This window comes from Paramormyrops kingsleyae, chromosome 14 (genome assembly GCF_048594095.1).
Source record: "Paramormyrops kingsleyae isolate MSU_618 chromosome 14, PKINGS_0.4, whole genome shotgun sequence".
In the NCBI taxonomy this organism is placed as follows: Eukaryota; Metazoa; Chordata; class Actinopteri; order Osteoglossiformes; family Mormyridae; genus Paramormyrops; species Paramormyrops kingsleyae.
Window position 1 is genome coordinate 12,835,464 of NC_132810.1, and position 17,383 is coordinate 12,852,846.

Here is a 17,383-nt window from a genome sequence, read left to right on the forward strand (position 1 = left end):
TCCGTACCATACAAATAAAGAACTTCATTTCGTTAATTCTTTTTAGAACTACGATGCCTTAATTTCTTGGCTTCCTTTTCCACGAATTAAGACATAAGATTGGCTATTAGAGGTGCCATTTAAGTCTACGTTTTGTTTATAGTATGCACACACACGATTTACCTGCTTAATATTTACCCAGTTGGAGAAATGCACAAAATGCAGAAGTGCGTGAAACAACAAAATGAGTTTTGTAGAAATGCAAGGTAAAATAATTTATTAGGTAAAATGTTTAATTCTGCATATGACGCTTAATTGGTGCTCAGAAGCTCCCAGAGGACCTGCACACCTTATAATATTCCACAATCACATAAAACGTGTATCAATATAAAAAATATAAAATTAATATCCAGAGCTATGTCCTAAATCAGAACTAATTAATCTCTAGTTAAACACCACCCTCAACTAGAAAGTATGATTCGCTATACAGTACTGCTTGGTGGCATGTCGGGCTCTAAATAAAGTAACACACTATCCCGTAAATTCGCTATTAGCATTTTCGACAAACAATATGCTTTTGAATTTATATTGCTTTCAATTGATATATTCCAAAATAAGTAATAGTATGTAAAATTCGTGTATGTTATCCATTTTTTCTGAAGATAATTGATAAATAAGGTAAGTCAGATTATATGGGATCTGCAGAAGCGATTCTTCAGCCTTTCCGCAGGGGCGTCTCACATGTCCTTCTTCCGCAGAGCGGTGCTTCCTGCTTTATGTAATTTGGTGAATGCAGGTAATGGTGACTTGATTTTAGTCTTAAAACCGAATTTGTTCAGCAGACTGACTGTCCGTTTTGATGAAATATACTTTACACTGCAATATCCCGCGACCTGAACACAGTATAATACGGACAGATTAAATGTTTTTTTTCTTTACGCGTATTTTCATACCTAGGCCCGTGTCATTCAGGTTTTTTACTAGTTAAACTTGATGTTTTTCATTTATGACATGTCTCATATTTAGCCTTTGGTATATACAGCTGATTGAATAAGTACATCCACACGGGAAAAGTCACTATTTCAGCGGTGCAAGTTAAGTTAATAAAAATACTTTATTTAATTACCCAGTTATTGTAGACATTTATCATACTACAGCTTTTTAAATTTTCATTACAATATAATATTTTCTTTTCTATTTTTTACAAATGAACTCGCAGTGTTATGGTGTTCTTGTCATTTAAATGTTATCTTTAATTATGTTTCTATTTTCGCAGTGAAATAGTCATATGCATTTATATTAATACAAAGCAGTTTGTTTTTTGCTTTTTGTGCTTGTTCAGTATAATTTTTATATTTGTTTGTTTTCATTTTCTAGGCAAATTAAGAAAACTGTATACATTTAAAAGTCATGGCTGCCCAGATATCAGAATCAGATCAAATAAAACAAGTAAGTAACGTTTACCGGGTTTGAAATGAGACGACGTTTTTGTATTGTACGATGATTTTGCTCCCTTGACTATGTATCTACCTTAAAAACCCAGGTTCCTTTAGCCTGGATTATGTTTTGCTTATTTATTTGCTTATTTACTGTAAAGCCTTGCTAAAACCAGTAAATAGGGTTCAGTAAGTTCAGCCATACCATAATTTTAGATATATGCTTTAGTGCTCAATGACTGCTAAAGCATTCACTACAAACAGCTAACAAATCTTTTATTTTTATTTTGGACAGTTCAAAGAATTTTTGTCAACATACAATAAGCTTACAGAGAACTGCTTTATGGACTGCGTAAAGGATTTCACCACCAGAGAAGTCAAAGCAGAGGAGGTAATGTAACGGTGTTTTCATCACCTGTTATATACCATTGGGCATGAAACTTGTGTCAGAGAACAGGCACAGCAATTTATGGGGCACCCCCCAGAGCTGTTTTTGGGGTGTAGATCTACGCCCAGGTCCCAGCAGTGATGTGATTACCCTGCCAGCCGCTGAATTTAAACCAGCGACCTTGGAAGTCTGGACTCTTGCCAGTTTGGGTACCAGGAGAGCAAAGTATTAATTAAACTCCATTAAAACATATAATGCATTTTTTCAAAGCGCACAGAACATTGCTTTAATGCTGGGCTGTGAATAGCAGATTGTACGTTAGTGACTGATATGTGGTCTCTGAGCACAAGCGGATACTGTGTTTGGGAAGCTGGAGATGTCAGGCAGTCTGCGTTTCAGGTGTGGAGTAGATCATGGAGGGCTGCTCAACTAGCCAAATGTCCAACCTGATATGCATTCATGAGCCATTTGCCTACACCTTCCTCTTTCCTCTGATTTTAATCATACCCTAAATAATAAATCTATTGGGTCCTGTACAATTTTGGGAAAATACTTGTATTTATTTAACAGACGCTTCCATCCAAAGTAACTTACAAGTGAGGTAAGTAGATAACAAGCTTTGGTACAGGTGCTGCTATGCTGAGCTTGCTGCGAATAGCCAGTAACAAGTGCGTTGGAGACATGAGATTGGACCAGAAGCTATGCAACACCATTAGAAGCTAATATCAGAAAAGACAGTCAAATCCAAAATGGCATGAGGATTGGAGACTAGATACCTACCAGATAAACGCAAAATTCTAGAAAAGAGCACCCAGTGTTGAGTGCAAACAAAGTGATGTCAGATGAAGATGGTGAGCAGGTCACTGTTCTTGGAAAAGATGGGGTTTTTTGTGTGAAGGTTGTTAGGCACTTCAGATGTGGATGGGTAGGTCCTGAAGATTGACTCAGTGTAGGTAGGTGCCATTCCAGTTCTGAATGCGAGCGCCAATGACTTGGATTTGATGAGAGCGCCTATAGAGAGCCAATGAAGAGAGACAAAGAGGCACATAACATGAGAGCTGATTGAATTCCAGATGCTCCATTCTTTCTTTGCACATGTTGGCAGCCCTGTCAGTAAAGAATCGGTAATGAGATAAGTGCCTGAAGTAGGAGTTGAGTTGCGATAGGGATAGTTTCAATGTGGACAGCAAGGAGCTGGTCTTCTATTGTTACCCTTACTGCCGTACTGCGATTTTCTACTGAATGACATGGTTGGTGGGAATACTAGAAACTTGGCTTTTGAACGGTTTGGCTGGTGATTCCTCATTCAGTCTACAGTGTCACCAAGGTATGCAGAAATTGTGGCAGAGACTTTGGATAACTTTGGAGGGACAGTAAAGTAGAATTCAGTATCATCTCCATAATAGTGGTAGAAGCCATGTGACTAGGGGAATGGAGAAGAGATATGGTGTACAGGGAGACGGGGAGGGGACCAAGGACTGAACCTTTGGGCATACCATGCCAATTAATTTGTGGAACCTTAATATCAGCCACTTTTATCAAGCAACTGACCAGATTATAAGTGTCACAGGTGCCTTGTGTGCTGCCTTGGAAACACTAACTGCTGTTATAATAGATTCATTGTGAGTCGGCACACAATACAATTTCCCTAGTCTTTGCATTGATGGTGCCTTGGGTGAATCAGTATTTAGCTGGACCATACTCTCTGGAACACAGCTGTAATGCATGGAGTGGCTCTTTTGGCAGGACTCCAGAGCACGCACGGCCTTTCCATGTGGCCGTAACTTTCAGTTTCTCTTGTTCAGGGCACCTGCTCGGAAAGCTGCCTGCAGAAGTACCTGAAGATGACCCAGCGCATCTCCATGCGTTTTCAGGAATACCACATCCAGCAAAACGAGGCCCTGGCGGCCAAGGCGGGCATACTGGGCCAACCACGATAAGGCTCCGGTGGCGGGTCGACAGAGCAAGGAGGTGCTGGGAATCACGCTCCCGCCCAGGGCGTCCTGCCGGTCTTCAAACAACAGAGACCCCCCTCCATTTGAAAGGAGAGTCCAGAGCCCAGGGTGGAGCAGGCAGCTATACAACCTGAAATGCCTTCCCATCTACCCAGCCCTCCTGGGCCTTGAGCCAGGAGCCGTGTGCTGCAGCCTCAGGCTGGTCGGCCTGACCTGCACACGGCCAGCCAACTTGCGGGGGGGGGGGGGGGGTGGATCACCCTGTGTGGGTTCTTAAGTATGTATCATAAGGCAGAAGGGATCATTCACATGCTGGAGTCTAAGGGCTCATTGTCCCAGTGTTACATATTAAATACTGGATGAATGGTTTTCGTTGTCTCATTCTTTAAATTGCTTTGAAGTATCTCAGTGACTTTCACAGGAGATGTTTTAAGATGATTATATATTTATCCCAGTGCAGAGATGCCAAGTCGTAATACAATTAAACGATAAGTGAATGTTTCTTCTGTATCAGTATTCATTTGTTATTTTATAATACAGCAAGCTTGAGACAGACTCCACTTAGTCTGCCAGATCAGCACTCTGCAGTGTGATATAAATACATTGTTGTTTCTAGACAGCACAAAGGTATATGTAGATGCAGAAACCTCATACCTGCACAATCTTTCAAAAGATGCAAAAAAATTCTTAACACGTCTCTGGAAATCTGATCACAAGAGAACCTTCACCATGCAAGTTCTTTACGCAAAGTCCATTCCAAGTAAGAATGGATTTTCTGGGAACGTGCTCATTTCCTTGGAATCACAGGAATTTGTCTATGCCCTGGAAACAAAGGCTTTACCAATTATTGAAACCCATGTGAAAGACTCCAAGCTCTGAGCACAGTGATGTTAATTAACCAGAATCGAAGTATCCAAACCCACTATCAATTGTGGTTTTAATCACAAGACATTTGTGGTACCAGGAATGACAATGGAATGTGACAGCAGCACCAAACTACTGTTATTTTAAACACACTCCTCTTTACTCAAGGCTAGCTAGACACACACACACACAGCAGCCATAAGCATGACAACCACAGAAACACAGTAGAAATATATTTGAAAACTTTATTAGAAATGAGGGGAGCTCTGCTTAATTTACATAAAGATACAATGGCTTTGCTTTAGGAAATCTAATACCGTTTTTCCTTCATCCAGGAATCTGTAGATAAACTTTAAAAGTAAGTCTTGACAATGTTGATGAAATAAAATGTTTATAAAGCAGAAATGTACAATGTACTGAAGTCCTACTCCACACTACAGTCTGGCTCCAGCAGTCACTGGAAGCCAAGTTCATCATATACAGTCTACAGATGGTGCACTAAAGTCTACTGACTTAACATCAGGGGAGAAAAAAAAATACAAAGATGGATTAAAAAAAAAAAAAAAACATAAAATAATTTTTTTTACAGGTTGTGTAAAATGTATTTTCAAATACATGGTTTAGGAAGATCTATATACAAAAGAGAGAGACCCCTGGGCAGGACAGACGTTCTCTTAGCAATACTTTTTATTATTATTCAAATGGTCAGAATGCAAATAATAATATACACTTAAATTAAAACAAATAGTACCAGGCAATCTGAATACAAGCCGAGAAAAGTAAAAGCCACCGACTTCTGGTGTCTTAAAAGAAAAAAAATAAATTTGGGCCCAAAGGTTGGGGAAAAAGTCAATGTACAAGTTGTCAGAGTTTGCCTTTCAGTTAGCTTACGACATTCTCATCTCATTTTCCCCACCATCCTAACCAAATGTGGAAGCTTCCAATTGATTTATTCTTGTAAAAAATACATAAAAATGTTATGTTCACTGTGAATAAATATATTTAACAAGTTGCAAGATAATACCTTTATTTTACACAAAATTTCAGCTCTAGAAATCTTTCATTAAATAACTTCATGGCTGTGATATATACTTTTTTTAAATTTCCCATAATAAAATAAAAACTCTGCAATTACATATAAAACGACAAAATACACTTGCGGAGGAAGTTAGTCCACTGAAAACATTTTTGCCTCTATTCCACTGTAAACATTTGTTTTCTTTTTAAAAGACAAGGGGGGGCACGGGGGCAATGGGGGAACCCAAACAAGTTTTGCATAATTATCTGTGCTCAAATAAGACCAGAGGAAGACGACAGAGCTGCAGTTTTCAGTGAACTACACTCCCCTTCGCAACTGAATTTGTCCCACTTTTTCAAAATAGGGCACTCTGCTGTAACACATGTACTTTGGCAGTTCTGATTGAGCAAACGAGCAGAATTGACCTTTTTTTTTTACAAACCATGACCAGCTGGTTAACAGTGACCATTACCGAATAGAAGGACACATCCATATTACGTTGCCTGGCTACTCGCCTCATTCTGAGCAACAGAACTCGAACGATACTGCATCCAGAGCGGCCCCATGGCCGGAACCGGCGGGAGAGGTTTGCGTATGCTTTCGTCGGGGAGGAGAGGGGAGAAAAGTGCCTTGAACTGTAAAAGGATGACGCTCAGAAAGGAGGGCTTGAGAACCGATCTCCGACTCATTCTTACATTCAATTCACAGAATCCATTTCCTGACGTGATTGGGTGCTGGGGGAAGAGGCGGGGCCGGGTCACAAAGTGCAGGAAGTGGGAGTGGTCACACGGGCAGGGCCGGGAGGGGGACGGTCGAGTGCTTTTGGCTGCTCGCTCTGACTCGTCAGTCTCAGTGCGCGTCTCCGAGAAGGCAGCAGAGGGGGGGCCATCACCTGCACTCCACCGCTACCGTGGTCTGGCTGGGCGAGGTGGAGGATGGGCTCATGCCCGTGTCGGAGGAGCCCGAGGACGTGGAGGCCGTCGTGTGGGACACTGTCGGGGAAGCAGCAGAGCATGAGCGCACAGGTTGGGCCTTCAAGCAGGCAGCCTGGGGACGCACCTCCAATTCACAGCCGTGTAGCAAATGCGGGTTTTAAATAAGCAAAGTGCCACAAGCCGTGTGCTGCTACGGGCCAAAGTGACCTCCGACAACAGGATCAGCCTGACACTGAACACACACAAACAGCAACATTTTCACAATATCTCGACTCTCACCTTCTCTCTCCTTCTTCTTTAACCTCTTCCTCCTCCTGTCAATGGAAGCCACTTCAGATTTCAGCGACATGTAGTACTTCCTGATTTCCTGCAGCTTGTCCTGCAGGAAGGTGATGCGCTCTGTACTCGTCATGTTGTCCAGTTCGGCTGTGGGGAGGGATGCAAGGAAGGTGATCACATTCTGCAGCTGATAACCTCCTAAGCAACCAGCAGCTCAGGCTACAAATGCATCATCTGTCTCACTTCCGCACAGCAGTATCTGCCAAATAAATGTAAACGATACCTCAATATGACAAACATGCATTTTAAAATAACCAGTCGACACTGACCTAAACAATCCACAAACCAAACAATCCACAACAGTAAGTATTTTTCTATAAATAAAAGGAAAATTTGTGGAAGTTTAAACAATATTGATTTTAGAGATCCCTAATGATTCAGAGGGTCAAGCTCATCTTACAGATGACTGTCGGGGAGTGGGTAGCTCAGCGAAGGCAGCAATCTGATGGACATAAAGCCACTCGTGGTGAAATGAGGACCTCAGCTGCACCCGGAGCGGGATAATGTCACGTGACGGACACATGGCGGGGACAACCGTGAAGAGGGGGAAACTGACAGGCGAGCCGGATTCAGGGACACACCAGTCCATTCTGCCAAGTTACGGGGATGACACTGCATGGATCTCAGGGTTGTGTTTTATTAGATGGGACAGAACAAAGCGACGAGCGTGATGCACGTTCGGCAGAGGTCACCGGGCATGCTGGGGGGAGGGGGGGCAAAGCGCCTCACATCCCTCCATGGCTCGACACGTGCTCAGTCTTGGAAGCCGCACGTCCTACTACACTGTTTATTACCGAGTGTCCTGCTGTTCAGGACACGGACGTCTTCCCAAATGGGCCCGTGAGGGGAGAAGCAGGACAGCCTGCGTTGGGGTCTTCAGGACCCTCTGCCACTAGGTGCTGATGGCACTTTTCCATCTGGAAGAAACATGTACAGCCTTTGCCTATAAACCGCAACATGTAGCCTCTACTTTCACAAGTTTAGTTCACCATATTTCCTCATATTAAAAGTTGGATGCCTCCAATATAGAACATTAAACACAGATACTAACAGTGAGCAGAACATCAGCATCCATACACAACACTGCCAGTTACCGCCAGCACAGCATCACACGCCTTTCATTTAAACCAAATATACAGCCACTATACTGCGGCCAAGATGAGCATCATTTCCTAAAATGCTACCAGTAGCAGCATGACAGATGCATAGATAGGCCAGGCCCCCCAGCTGCTAAGAGCCGCAGACCCGGGCAAAGGCAGGTGGGGGGCACGAATGACGCAAGTGTATCAGTCACCTTATCGTATAAACTTTGGATCAGTCTAAAACAAAGTGGCTCATAAACGCTCACTACGGATGACACACGAACACACATGGGACAGCTGCTCGCCAGTCATCCAGCTCCCCACTTCGAGGGTTGCAGGTTTGAATCCCATACCTGCTTTTTGAGAGGTGGTGTGTAGCTCAGTGGTATAGGGATCTATACCCATGTCAAGAGGGTTGTAGGTTTGAATCCCATGGGTGGCAGAGTAATCGTGACACTGCCCCAAAGCGAAGCCCTTAAAGCCAGCGCTGGGTGCCGGCCAGCCCACTATCTGACACTAAGCTCTCCTTACTTGCACTGCTTTGAACAGAAGCACCTTACAACTAGGAAAGATGCTGTTGGAATGACAATGTTCTCCCTGGACAGCCCCCCCCCCCCCCCCCCAGCTAATCCCTACCCCTTTCACACTCCCCAACCTCAACAAGTTACAGAATTACCTGATGGATCACCTGGAAATGTGAAGGCCAATAAATGTGTTTTTACCTGCATGCTCCGAGTCCTAGTTGTGCCACACAACTTTGAAACTACACCTATTCATTTACTGCACATTCCACTTACATGGCAAATAGTTAATGAAGCTAGAGAAAGATTCTGATATCATATGTATGTCTTAACATCCAAGTCTTAAAATACAATATTTATATTCTGCTTATTTCTCATTTGCACAATAATTAACATTTTCCATGATATAACAGTAGGAAGTGCAAGAGCCGCACCAATGGTTTAACCAAGTATCTGGCATGTAAAGTCAGACGCATGCAGATCCCTCTGACCTCACATTCTTCTGAGATCAAATGTTACTGCTACCTAGACTGTTTTTGACTATTGATATGCAAGCGCCACTTAGCTGGCAAAAAGTGGAGTAGATTTTCACCCAAATAAATATTTTTGTAAAGTGGCAATAAAACTCAAAAGTCAGAGTATATTGTGTTCGTATAAAAGTGTAATCCTGTTCACAAGGTCAAGCATCTTCTGTAGTCACCCTTCTTTTTCTGTTACTAAGGCCTGTTGCGGCAATTATGCGAGTTGCCTCAAAATTTAATCAGGTCTTGATCTTCATCTTTACAGTGTCTGCAAAGTTTGGAAAATGCCCGACAAATAGTTATCCTCACAAGATTGTGTATAAAGTCTCCAGGTTTCGTTGCAACTATGGAGTGCGGCTTCAATTTTGATGTGATTTGTGTCAAAATGTAATCAAGTGCAGGTCATACTCTAACAATGTGCCATGAAAGGTTGAAAAACATCTAATAGTTTGAGTTACTGCACTAACGGGACCAAGTGTCTGAAATTGCCGTTTTGCAGAGCCGCATGAAATAATGGGTTCGAATTGTTTCAATTTTGGGGTGATCTGTCTCAAAATGTGCTAACTTCTACAGCCTGCCCTTCCTTTGCGGCCACACTGCGCCGCAGCTTCATTTTTTAGGGCAATTTGTTAGAAAATGAAAGCAGGCGCAGATCTCCATGTTATTCATACAGTAATATACGGGTCTAGCATGTCAGCTTTGGGTTCATGGTGTAACTTCAGTACAGCAGGGGAAATAATGCTTGAAAATCACTGCAACCTCAAACAATTAGGAACAGTTGCAAAACAAAGTCAGTGTGTCAGTTAATGTGTCAGGGAAAAAAAACTAGTGTACAAATCTCTCTCTCACACACACACACACACACACACACACACACACACACACACACACACACACACACACACTGAACTAAATCCATCTAAATTCCATTTTCTCTACTCGAGGGTATGCTTGCATTTCTGTCGCAATAAATACCAATAATTGTAATTCGTGGCAAAAGCGCTTTAAACACCACAAAGAATAACCTGAAGAGCCATTCCTGCCGTGTTCCCAGCAGTCACGTCGTCATCTCAAATGTTTCCAGCAACATGGAGTTTGTCATAACAGTAGCCTTTCTGACTTCAAATTTTGGTTGCCTGAGATGAATGTTAACTATCCCAAGTTTAAAAACAAGACACTGGTGATGCAGTGATAAGGAGATTTCTGGCTGATACCGAAAGCCAACAACAGTCCCAACGCACTATAACTGTATACATCCTACATATAACATTCATAACTCTTGTGTTACTGATAGACTGGTGTTATTCAGCAGTACTGCAGCCTTTTTTGTTGGAATGCATTTGTTTTTCCAGAAACTCTTCACTGTCACCTTAAGGTGAGCAATCAAATTTGTTGTGTTGAAGTGTTCAGATGAGATTTTAGCAGAGAAATTTTGTGCAAAATGCATTTCTAACAACGTTAAAATAATTCCACACAGACATTTTTCTAACTGTTTAGTACGTGGGTATGAAAAACAATATGGGTCACCATTTTAAAGGGAATTATTGACAGTTAACATAGGCTCATTTTTAACCATTGGCCAATGGACAATCGTTGCTGTATCGGCATATACTAAGAGTTGGCCAAAATAATCAGTCTCTCTCTCCCTCACACACACACAAAGTAATAATACTAAAAACAAATTTTAAGTGGAAACATCCTAAATGGCATTCTTATTTCAGCTTTGACAAACCAGCCATTACGCATGACAGAGGCAAACTAGGGGCAAAGAGGTTTGTCAGTATCACAGACAAGTGAGGAAAGCAAAAAGAAACAGCTCCTCATGTCCTGCAGCCGCACATGCAGGGATAAAGTAAAAATCAAACAATTTACCTTGAAACAAATGTGCAATGAAACCGGATTTGTTGTAGTAACAGGCACAGAACTGTAACGTTAACATTATAGCAGAGCAACATAACTGCTTCATGTTACCATTACATGATGAAAATATAACGATAAGTACAGCAATGATAAATGAACAATAAGCATGAGAAATATACTTGTACTTTCCCAAGAATACATCAAAATATTTTGTCCACTTTCCGACAGTTTTTGTACCCAGCCATAAATTAAGCTATTAACTCTGTAACTTTTACCCGCTTTCATTTGCTTCAGTGTTACCCACGGTTAAAAACTAGATAATTAATGATACTCTCATAACGGATAGTCGGTGGTTCTCAACCATTGTGCTTTCGCTGTGTATGGGTCCCTTCCTGTCATAAGTTCTCTCTTTATATCATCTGCTTTTATATAATGTTTATATAACATTATTTCACGTTACCATACCCAGTGCACTTAATATGACTGGTGAGATCCTGTACGTGACTTGTTTGCTTTAATGTGCACAGAGTACTCCATTACTGTGGCTGACAACGCAACGATTGAGGTGGGTGCAGAAGAAACAAATCAAGGCTTAAAGCGTGCACTTCCTAGCAGACAAACCATCATCGTGATCAACTCCATGGTCAAAGTTTTTCCTCCAAATAAGTTAAGTGTAGAAAAGGCAAATAAAGGAGGTGGTGTCACATTTTGGTAGCCCAACGGGGAAAAACTCGATTGTCACGGGATGTCAGGTTTGCAATTTCGGTGCAATTTATTGGACAACGAAAATGTTCCCAAACTGCTGATGACCGACTAACCAGCATTAGCCGTAACCAGCTCAGTCACAATTACTATAATGGGAACATCTACTTGTGAATTCATGTTCAGAATCAGAATCAGGTTTATTGGCCATGTGTGTGTGTGGCACACAAGGATTTTTTTTTGTGGCAGTTCCAGCACATTCGTCCCATGTCAATAAATGTATGTGCTTGCTTCACTGTGTACTGATCTGAAAATGTACCAGACGGTACACGAAAATGTGTACCAACCAACACAGGCCCACTGTTCATGGCTGAGACTGGCTGAGACCTTCTGAACACCTGACAAACCCAACTCAACACTGTTCAAATGGATGTAAAACAATAAAAAGTACAGTACAAACACTGAAGGACCCTGGGAGCAGTGACAGACTGCAGGAAATGGCATTAACATCACACCAATAAAAAGGTATTAGGTACAGCAGAATCAGTATAGTCCGAAGGTGTGCTTCATTCACAGAACGCTACAAATACAATTGAGGCACTGAATGAGTCTCACTGTCAGACTGATAATCTCCATTGCAGCAGATGTGGAGTTAGCAACACGAGCAGGGATTGTGTTTTAGAAGAAAAGGTTGGAGTGTTTTCTTAGAAAAGTGCTGCGTAAGCAGGAAAAGTCCCGGAAAGGGCAGGATAGGGATCAGCGGCACCCTGCCCCCCCCTCCGGCTGCGCTCTCAGGAGCAACAGAACCCAAACGCTGCTGTGCTCGCAGGCATTTGTAAGGATCTGCTGGCATTCAGGGCCATGGCTTCTACCAGATTAAAGACACAACCAGAAATAATCGCAACGACATCACAGTTTATGGAAGACAGAGAGCAAATTATAAAGGAAATAAATCTTTGTGATGTACCCGTTATGCCATTAGAAGGCATTTCAGCCTCAGCTACTGCAAGCTATTACAAAAACAATCGTCTATTGATCAAAGAATTGTAAAGCAATAAAGGTGAGATCATTCAAAACTGCTAACTGAACGGCTCCTCTCTCAAGGCCATTCCCCAGGTCCCCTTCAGTGAGGTCCACCCCATCCCAGGAATAATGATTCCTGTGTGCAGACATCTTCACAGCAACTGCGCGCTCTTTGCTCTCACTGAGCAACACTACATCCAAGCCACTTTATATCAATAAGGCATTACCAACCACTATCTGCAAGTACACACACACAGCTCAGTACCACTTACAGAGACACAAGCTAGTCTCATACGAAGGGCCAGGAGGAAAACCAGATGAATCCGAAGGGCCCTGAAAGCAGCCGATCCACATGAGAGTGCTGGGAAGGTACGGCTTTACACACACATGCACGGACAGACACGCACACACACATACACGCAGGACTCACCGAGCTGGAACGTCCACTTGTATGTGCGCGCAGAGGAGAAAGCCGACTTGTCCCTCTGCTTGTCCTTCTCCCCTTCTTTGCCATTGGGGGCACCAGGGGTCACAGTCCCCGGGGAGCGGGGCAGCTTCGGGGCCCTGTGCACACCGGGGGCCTTAACGGGAGTCAGCTTGCCGGACGTGTCTGTGACAGGGAGGTCCTCACTGTCGCTGCTGTGCCCTGAATGGGAATAGCAGCATGAGAAAAATATCTGATCACATGACCACATTAATTTAACTATACATGTATGAGACAACCTATCAGAATGCAAGAATTAATGGCAATAGCTTCTTTGGCGCCACTCTAATGCTCGTGAGCCCCACACCCCAGGGCACCTACCAGCACCATTCTTCTCTCCCTTGCCAGCGGCCCCTGCACCGCTTGAGCGCTTCTGGCCACGCTTCTGCTTCTTTGCTGACGAGCTGCCGCTTCCATCCAAGGACCTCTTATGGCCTGGAGGGAGGAGGGCAGTCAGCGGGCACGTGTGCAAGACTTTGCCGGCCTGGGAGCTAGCAGCCACTGAACAAGCGAACTGAGCCCCCCCAGGCGTGGAGACACCACTCGCTCACAGCTGAGGATCTACAGGAGTCCATATGCCACTTAACGCCTGTACAGCTCAGAGTCAAAGTACAGCGGCATCATTAAGAATAAAGGGCAACTGAACGACCAGTTCCCATTAAGCTTAACCACATAAGGCGGGCGGCAACTGCGAAAGGTCCGCGGGGGGGTCGGGCAGCACGGGGCTGACGTTTGCTTACCCCGGTCTTGCAGCGACGCGCTGGAGCTGCCTGAGCCCTCGAAGCCGTTGGCTGCCTCGCTCTCACACAGGCCCTCCTGCGACTCGCCCGCCACGCTCTCCACCTCAATGGTGACGTCGCTCTCACTCTTAGTGCTGTGTGACTCGCTGGGGCTAGGCGTGGTGCTGGGGGACGGGGCCAGGGGGGGTGGTGCCGAGGTCCCCGGGAGGGCATGGAGCATGGCGGCAGTGGGGGCCCGGGGCTTCTCCTCGACCCGCACCGCCAGCAGCAGCTCCTCTCCGGAAGGCTTCTCCCGCTCGTCGGGGTCATCCAGGTCCACCTCATGGCAAACCAGGGACTCGGGGCCTATCTGAGATATGAGTTCAGACTGGACGCCCAGAACCGCCTCGGCCAATGGGCATGGCCGCAACAGCTCCTCCCGCCCTGCCTCCATGCTGAGGGTGGGCATCCCGGGCCGGACCTCCAGCTCCCCGCCGGCTGCCGCTGCCAGGCGTTCCTCGGCCCTTGGCGGCGTCTCCAGCCTCCTGTCTGGCTCGACCTCCTCCCTCCTCTCCACCCGCACCTTCTTCTCAGGCGTCCGCTGCTCGGGGGATTTGCGCTTGATGGGCCTCCGGTCCTCAGTGCAGATCTCCTCGGTGGCCGAGTCTGTGTCCGAGTCAGTGGGCCCCAGCGGGGGGAGGGGTAAGGGCCGTGGGCAGTGTGGGCCCTCGGGGGCCACCTCAGCCTTACTCAGGCTCAGCAGGGCCACAGCCTCACCCTCTGGGTGGCTGGTACAGATGGCCTGCTTCACAGGGGACACTTCCTTCTCCTGCTCCTTACAGCGTCCCCTCCTGCCCTTGGTGTGTGGAAACCGTTCCTCTTCCTGCGATTCTAAGGCTTTCTCCAGATCTGGGAGTGAGGACACCTCGTCTTCCTGCTCCTCTGGCTCCTTGGTAACAGGGGCCTCTTCCTGGAGGCTGGTCCTCTCTATCTGGGGCCCCTGAGGGCCGTCGGAGAGCTCCGGCTCAGGCAGGAAGTCAATGGGTAGGCATGGCTGTGCTTTGGGATCCTCGTATTGGTCGTCCTGGGGGGTCATGGGCGGGTCAGTGCTCCCCTGCCGTGTGAGCTTCTTCTCGGGGGAGCTCTCAGAGTCTGTGTCATCTGACGAGTTCCCCGACTCCTCTGTGGGGAGACACCAGGGTTAGTCTTTGCCCCAGCAAGTCAAAGTCACAGCAAACCTTAATAGTAGGGGTGCAATGATTATTCGACATTGTCGACAAAAAGCGACAACAACATTAGTCGGCGACGAATTTGATTGATGATAATTGTCGCCAGACGTATTTTTAAACGGAGTGAGACGTTTTCCCTTCCTTTCTACCTGTGCAATACTACCGCTTTCCAATAGACTGCACCAATACAGCACACTGGTGAGATTCGCTCTTGCGCAATAGCATTCAGCTATTCAGCGACAGGTAGAAGAATGGCGGCCACAAATCAGGCAACATCGCGTATTAAATGCTCTAAAGTCTGGGACACGTGGATTAAAGTTTTCGGTCGCTATGACGGATTTCCGTCAACTGAGTGCACTAAAGGTTAATAATGAGATTTATGTAGATACGAAGAAAAAAACGGGGGGCTGGAAAGGCTGTATTTCTTGTTTAATTACGATTTAATTATTCTTCCTAAAAATAAAAATAAACATTATGGTTTCGGCAGTTCGCTTAAACATTCACGGCTGCGGAGTAGCCTACAGGCTGCAAGCTATTTCCCGGCGCGTGTTTAAGATGCCAAACTTCATAGTAAGGAGAAAATAATTCCCCAGCATTTAGTGCCACATCAGTCTCAAAGGCTTTTAATGTCCCAAAACAAAGACGAGATCTGCAAAAGGGTGAATGGCACGGGTTTCTTGTTGCCTGGCATACCCAATAATAATAATAACAACAACAACAACAAGGCATAATATTAGGTTAGTAGTAGTATATTTTACATTTTCAAAAAAAGATCGGAATAGAACGTATTTATGTCTGGAAGTCAGTGGTGTGTCATGAAGTGTCTCATTCGATAATAGTAGCTAAAAAAAAAGGTCGGAGAACAGTGGAGAAAACCCATTGCTTAAATAGATAAAGAAGCCAAAACTCCGAAGCTCAAGATTCAGGACAGTGGCTCCAATGTCGCAAGTGCTGTGAGAGCTTAGGCTCCGTTAAAAATAAACAGTAGTTTTGAAGTCCGTTTTCTTGCTGTTAACAGAGGAATGGCAATGGGAAGCTGCTCTAAATTTCCCGTATTTTGGGTCGGGATCTTGGGATTTTTCAGCCTGCTTTAAAATGAGTTTTTATTTGTAAACATAAGCTATATAAATAGCTGATATGACAAGAAATTACCGTGCATTTTAACCTCTATACCGCAAATGAAGTACGAATTAGCATATACAGGTTAAAATGCATGATAATTTCTGGTCATATAAGCGCAAATGCACATAAAATACGTACGCATTTGCACTGTCACAGCAATTGATTGCCACACATATCGCTTTTAAAGTTGAATGCGTACTTATGTACCAGTTATATGCAGCCCTGATAATAAAGATTGTATAAGAAATTCGGATCGGCACCGATCCAGACCTATTTCACGGATCGGGTATCGGCCATGTGTGACCAATCCATGTCCTATACTTACTTATTTAGTTTTTGGCAATCTCTAAAAAGATAGCTCCTATTTCGTGATAAATCTATTTGCACAATCAATCACGCAACAGCTCTTTCCCATTTTACATGTGTTTTTTTGCAGCATTCAAGTCAAACAATAATATCATGCTAAATCTAAAAGCTGGTAGCTAAATAGGAGCCATCATAATTATGCCATTTATAATCCGATTAGTCAACTAATCGTTTTAATAGTCGATGACTAGTCGACTATCAGAACAGCCGTTAGTTGCAGCATTATAAGGCAGTTACTGATGGATCAGCAATGGGCCCAGAGTACTAGAGCGTCACACGCATTTTAGAAGACGCTTCACGTAGCAGTCGGTTCACTACATTACTAATTTAAGGTAAATTATTTTTAAAATGTAGTAATTACAGCAATGAATCCATCTGGATGTCAAATCCACCAAAGTAAATACAATGACACCATACTTAACGAGCACGTGGTAAAGCCCTCCCAGCACACTGGTACTCAAAGGGCCAATCGAGATTAGCTACATGATGGAGCTTATTAACTTATACATCTGCTAAATAAAAGAATTTAAGTGAGGCTCATTAACTGAACGTCAAACTGAGTTTTGTGCATCTGTGGGTTTGGTGAATCAGCCTGGGTAAAGGCAGACAGACAGACACGCAGACAGACAGACACGCAGACAGACAGACACGCAGACAGACAGACAGACAGACATGCAGACAGACACAGGCAGATGTGAGAAATGAAAGGCCCACCAATAGATCCTCTGTCGGAGTCGTACATGCCAGATGTTCGGCGAGTCCTTCGGCGCGGGGTTCCTGTCGGGAACACGATGACAGGATGAAGGGGGCAGGGCGGGGGTGGGCGCAGAAGCGAGCCGG

General features: G+C 44.4%; 3 protein-coding genes across 5 annotated transcripts in view; 1 reads left to right on the forward strand and 2 right to left on the reverse strand.

Annotated features, from left to right (window-relative positions):
* Positions 1 to 482, reverse strand: part of kiaa0586 (KIAA0586 ortholog) — a 143,299-nt gene extending 142,817 nt beyond the window's left edge. Inside the window, exon 1 of the mRNA XM_072699330.1 lies at positions 163 to 482. The gene's annotated coding sequence lies outside the window, so the exon portion shown is untranslated. The remainder of the gene's footprint in view (positions 1 to 162) is intronic.
* A 186-nt stretch (positions 483 to 668) lies between these two features.
* timm9 (translocase of inner mitochondrial membrane 9 homolog) lies at positions 669 to 4,127 on the forward strand. Of its 2 annotated transcripts, none has more exons than XM_023840302.2 (4): positions 669 to 775; positions 1,357 to 1,428; positions 1,711 to 1,806; positions 3,678 to 4,127. In XM_023840302.2, the coding sequence occupies exons 2-4, from the start codon at positions 1,390 to 1,392 to the stop codon at positions 3,741 to 3,743; spliced, it is 201 nt and encodes a 66-aa protein (XP_023696070.1). In that variant the 5' UTR covers positions 669 to 775; positions 1,357 to 1,389; the 3' UTR covers positions 3,744 to 4,127. The 2 variants fall into 2 exon arrangements, with proteins under 2 accessions (XP_023696070.1, XP_023696068.1); XM_023840300.2 differs by having other exon boundaries at positions 670 to 775; positions 3,609 to 4,127.
* A 726-nt stretch (positions 4,128 to 4,853) lies between these two features.
* The window catches only part of arid4a (AT-rich interactive domain 4A), a 37,515-nt gene continuing 24,985 nt past the window's right edge, over positions 4,854 to 17,383 (reverse strand). For both annotated transcript variants that reach the window (XM_072699333.1, XM_023840293.2), the window contains exons 20-25: positions 17,258 to 17,320; positions 13,848 to 15,008; positions 13,429 to 13,542; positions 13,054 to 13,269; positions 6,855 to 7,001; positions 4,854 to 6,632 (exon numbers count right to left, since the gene is read on the reverse strand). In XM_072699333.1, coding sequence (XP_072555434.1) covers positions 6,529 to 6,632; positions 6,855 to 7,001; positions 13,054 to 13,269; positions 13,429 to 13,542; positions 13,848 to 15,008; positions 17,258 to 17,320 — 1,805 coding nt within the window. In that variant the 3' untranslated portion in view covers positions 4,854 to 6,528. The remainder of the gene's footprint in view (positions 6,633 to 6,854; positions 7,002 to 13,053; positions 13,270 to 13,428; positions 13,543 to 13,847; positions 15,009 to 17,257; positions 17,321 to 17,383) is intronic.

Bases quoted from the DNA above. Each gene is read 5' to 3' on its own strand.
- timm9 (XM_023840300.2), top strand. From the start codon at position 1,390: ATGGCTGCCCAGATATCAGAATCAGATCAAATAAAACAA. The intron at 1,429-1,710 runs GTAAGTAACGTT...TATTTTGGACAG, and splicing joins AATCAGATCAAATAAAACAA to TTCAAAGAATTTTTGTCAAC. The intron at 1,807-3,608 runs GTAATGTAACGG...TCTCTTGTTCAG, and splicing joins GAGAAGTCAAAGCAGAGGAG to GGCACCTGCTCGGAAAGCTG.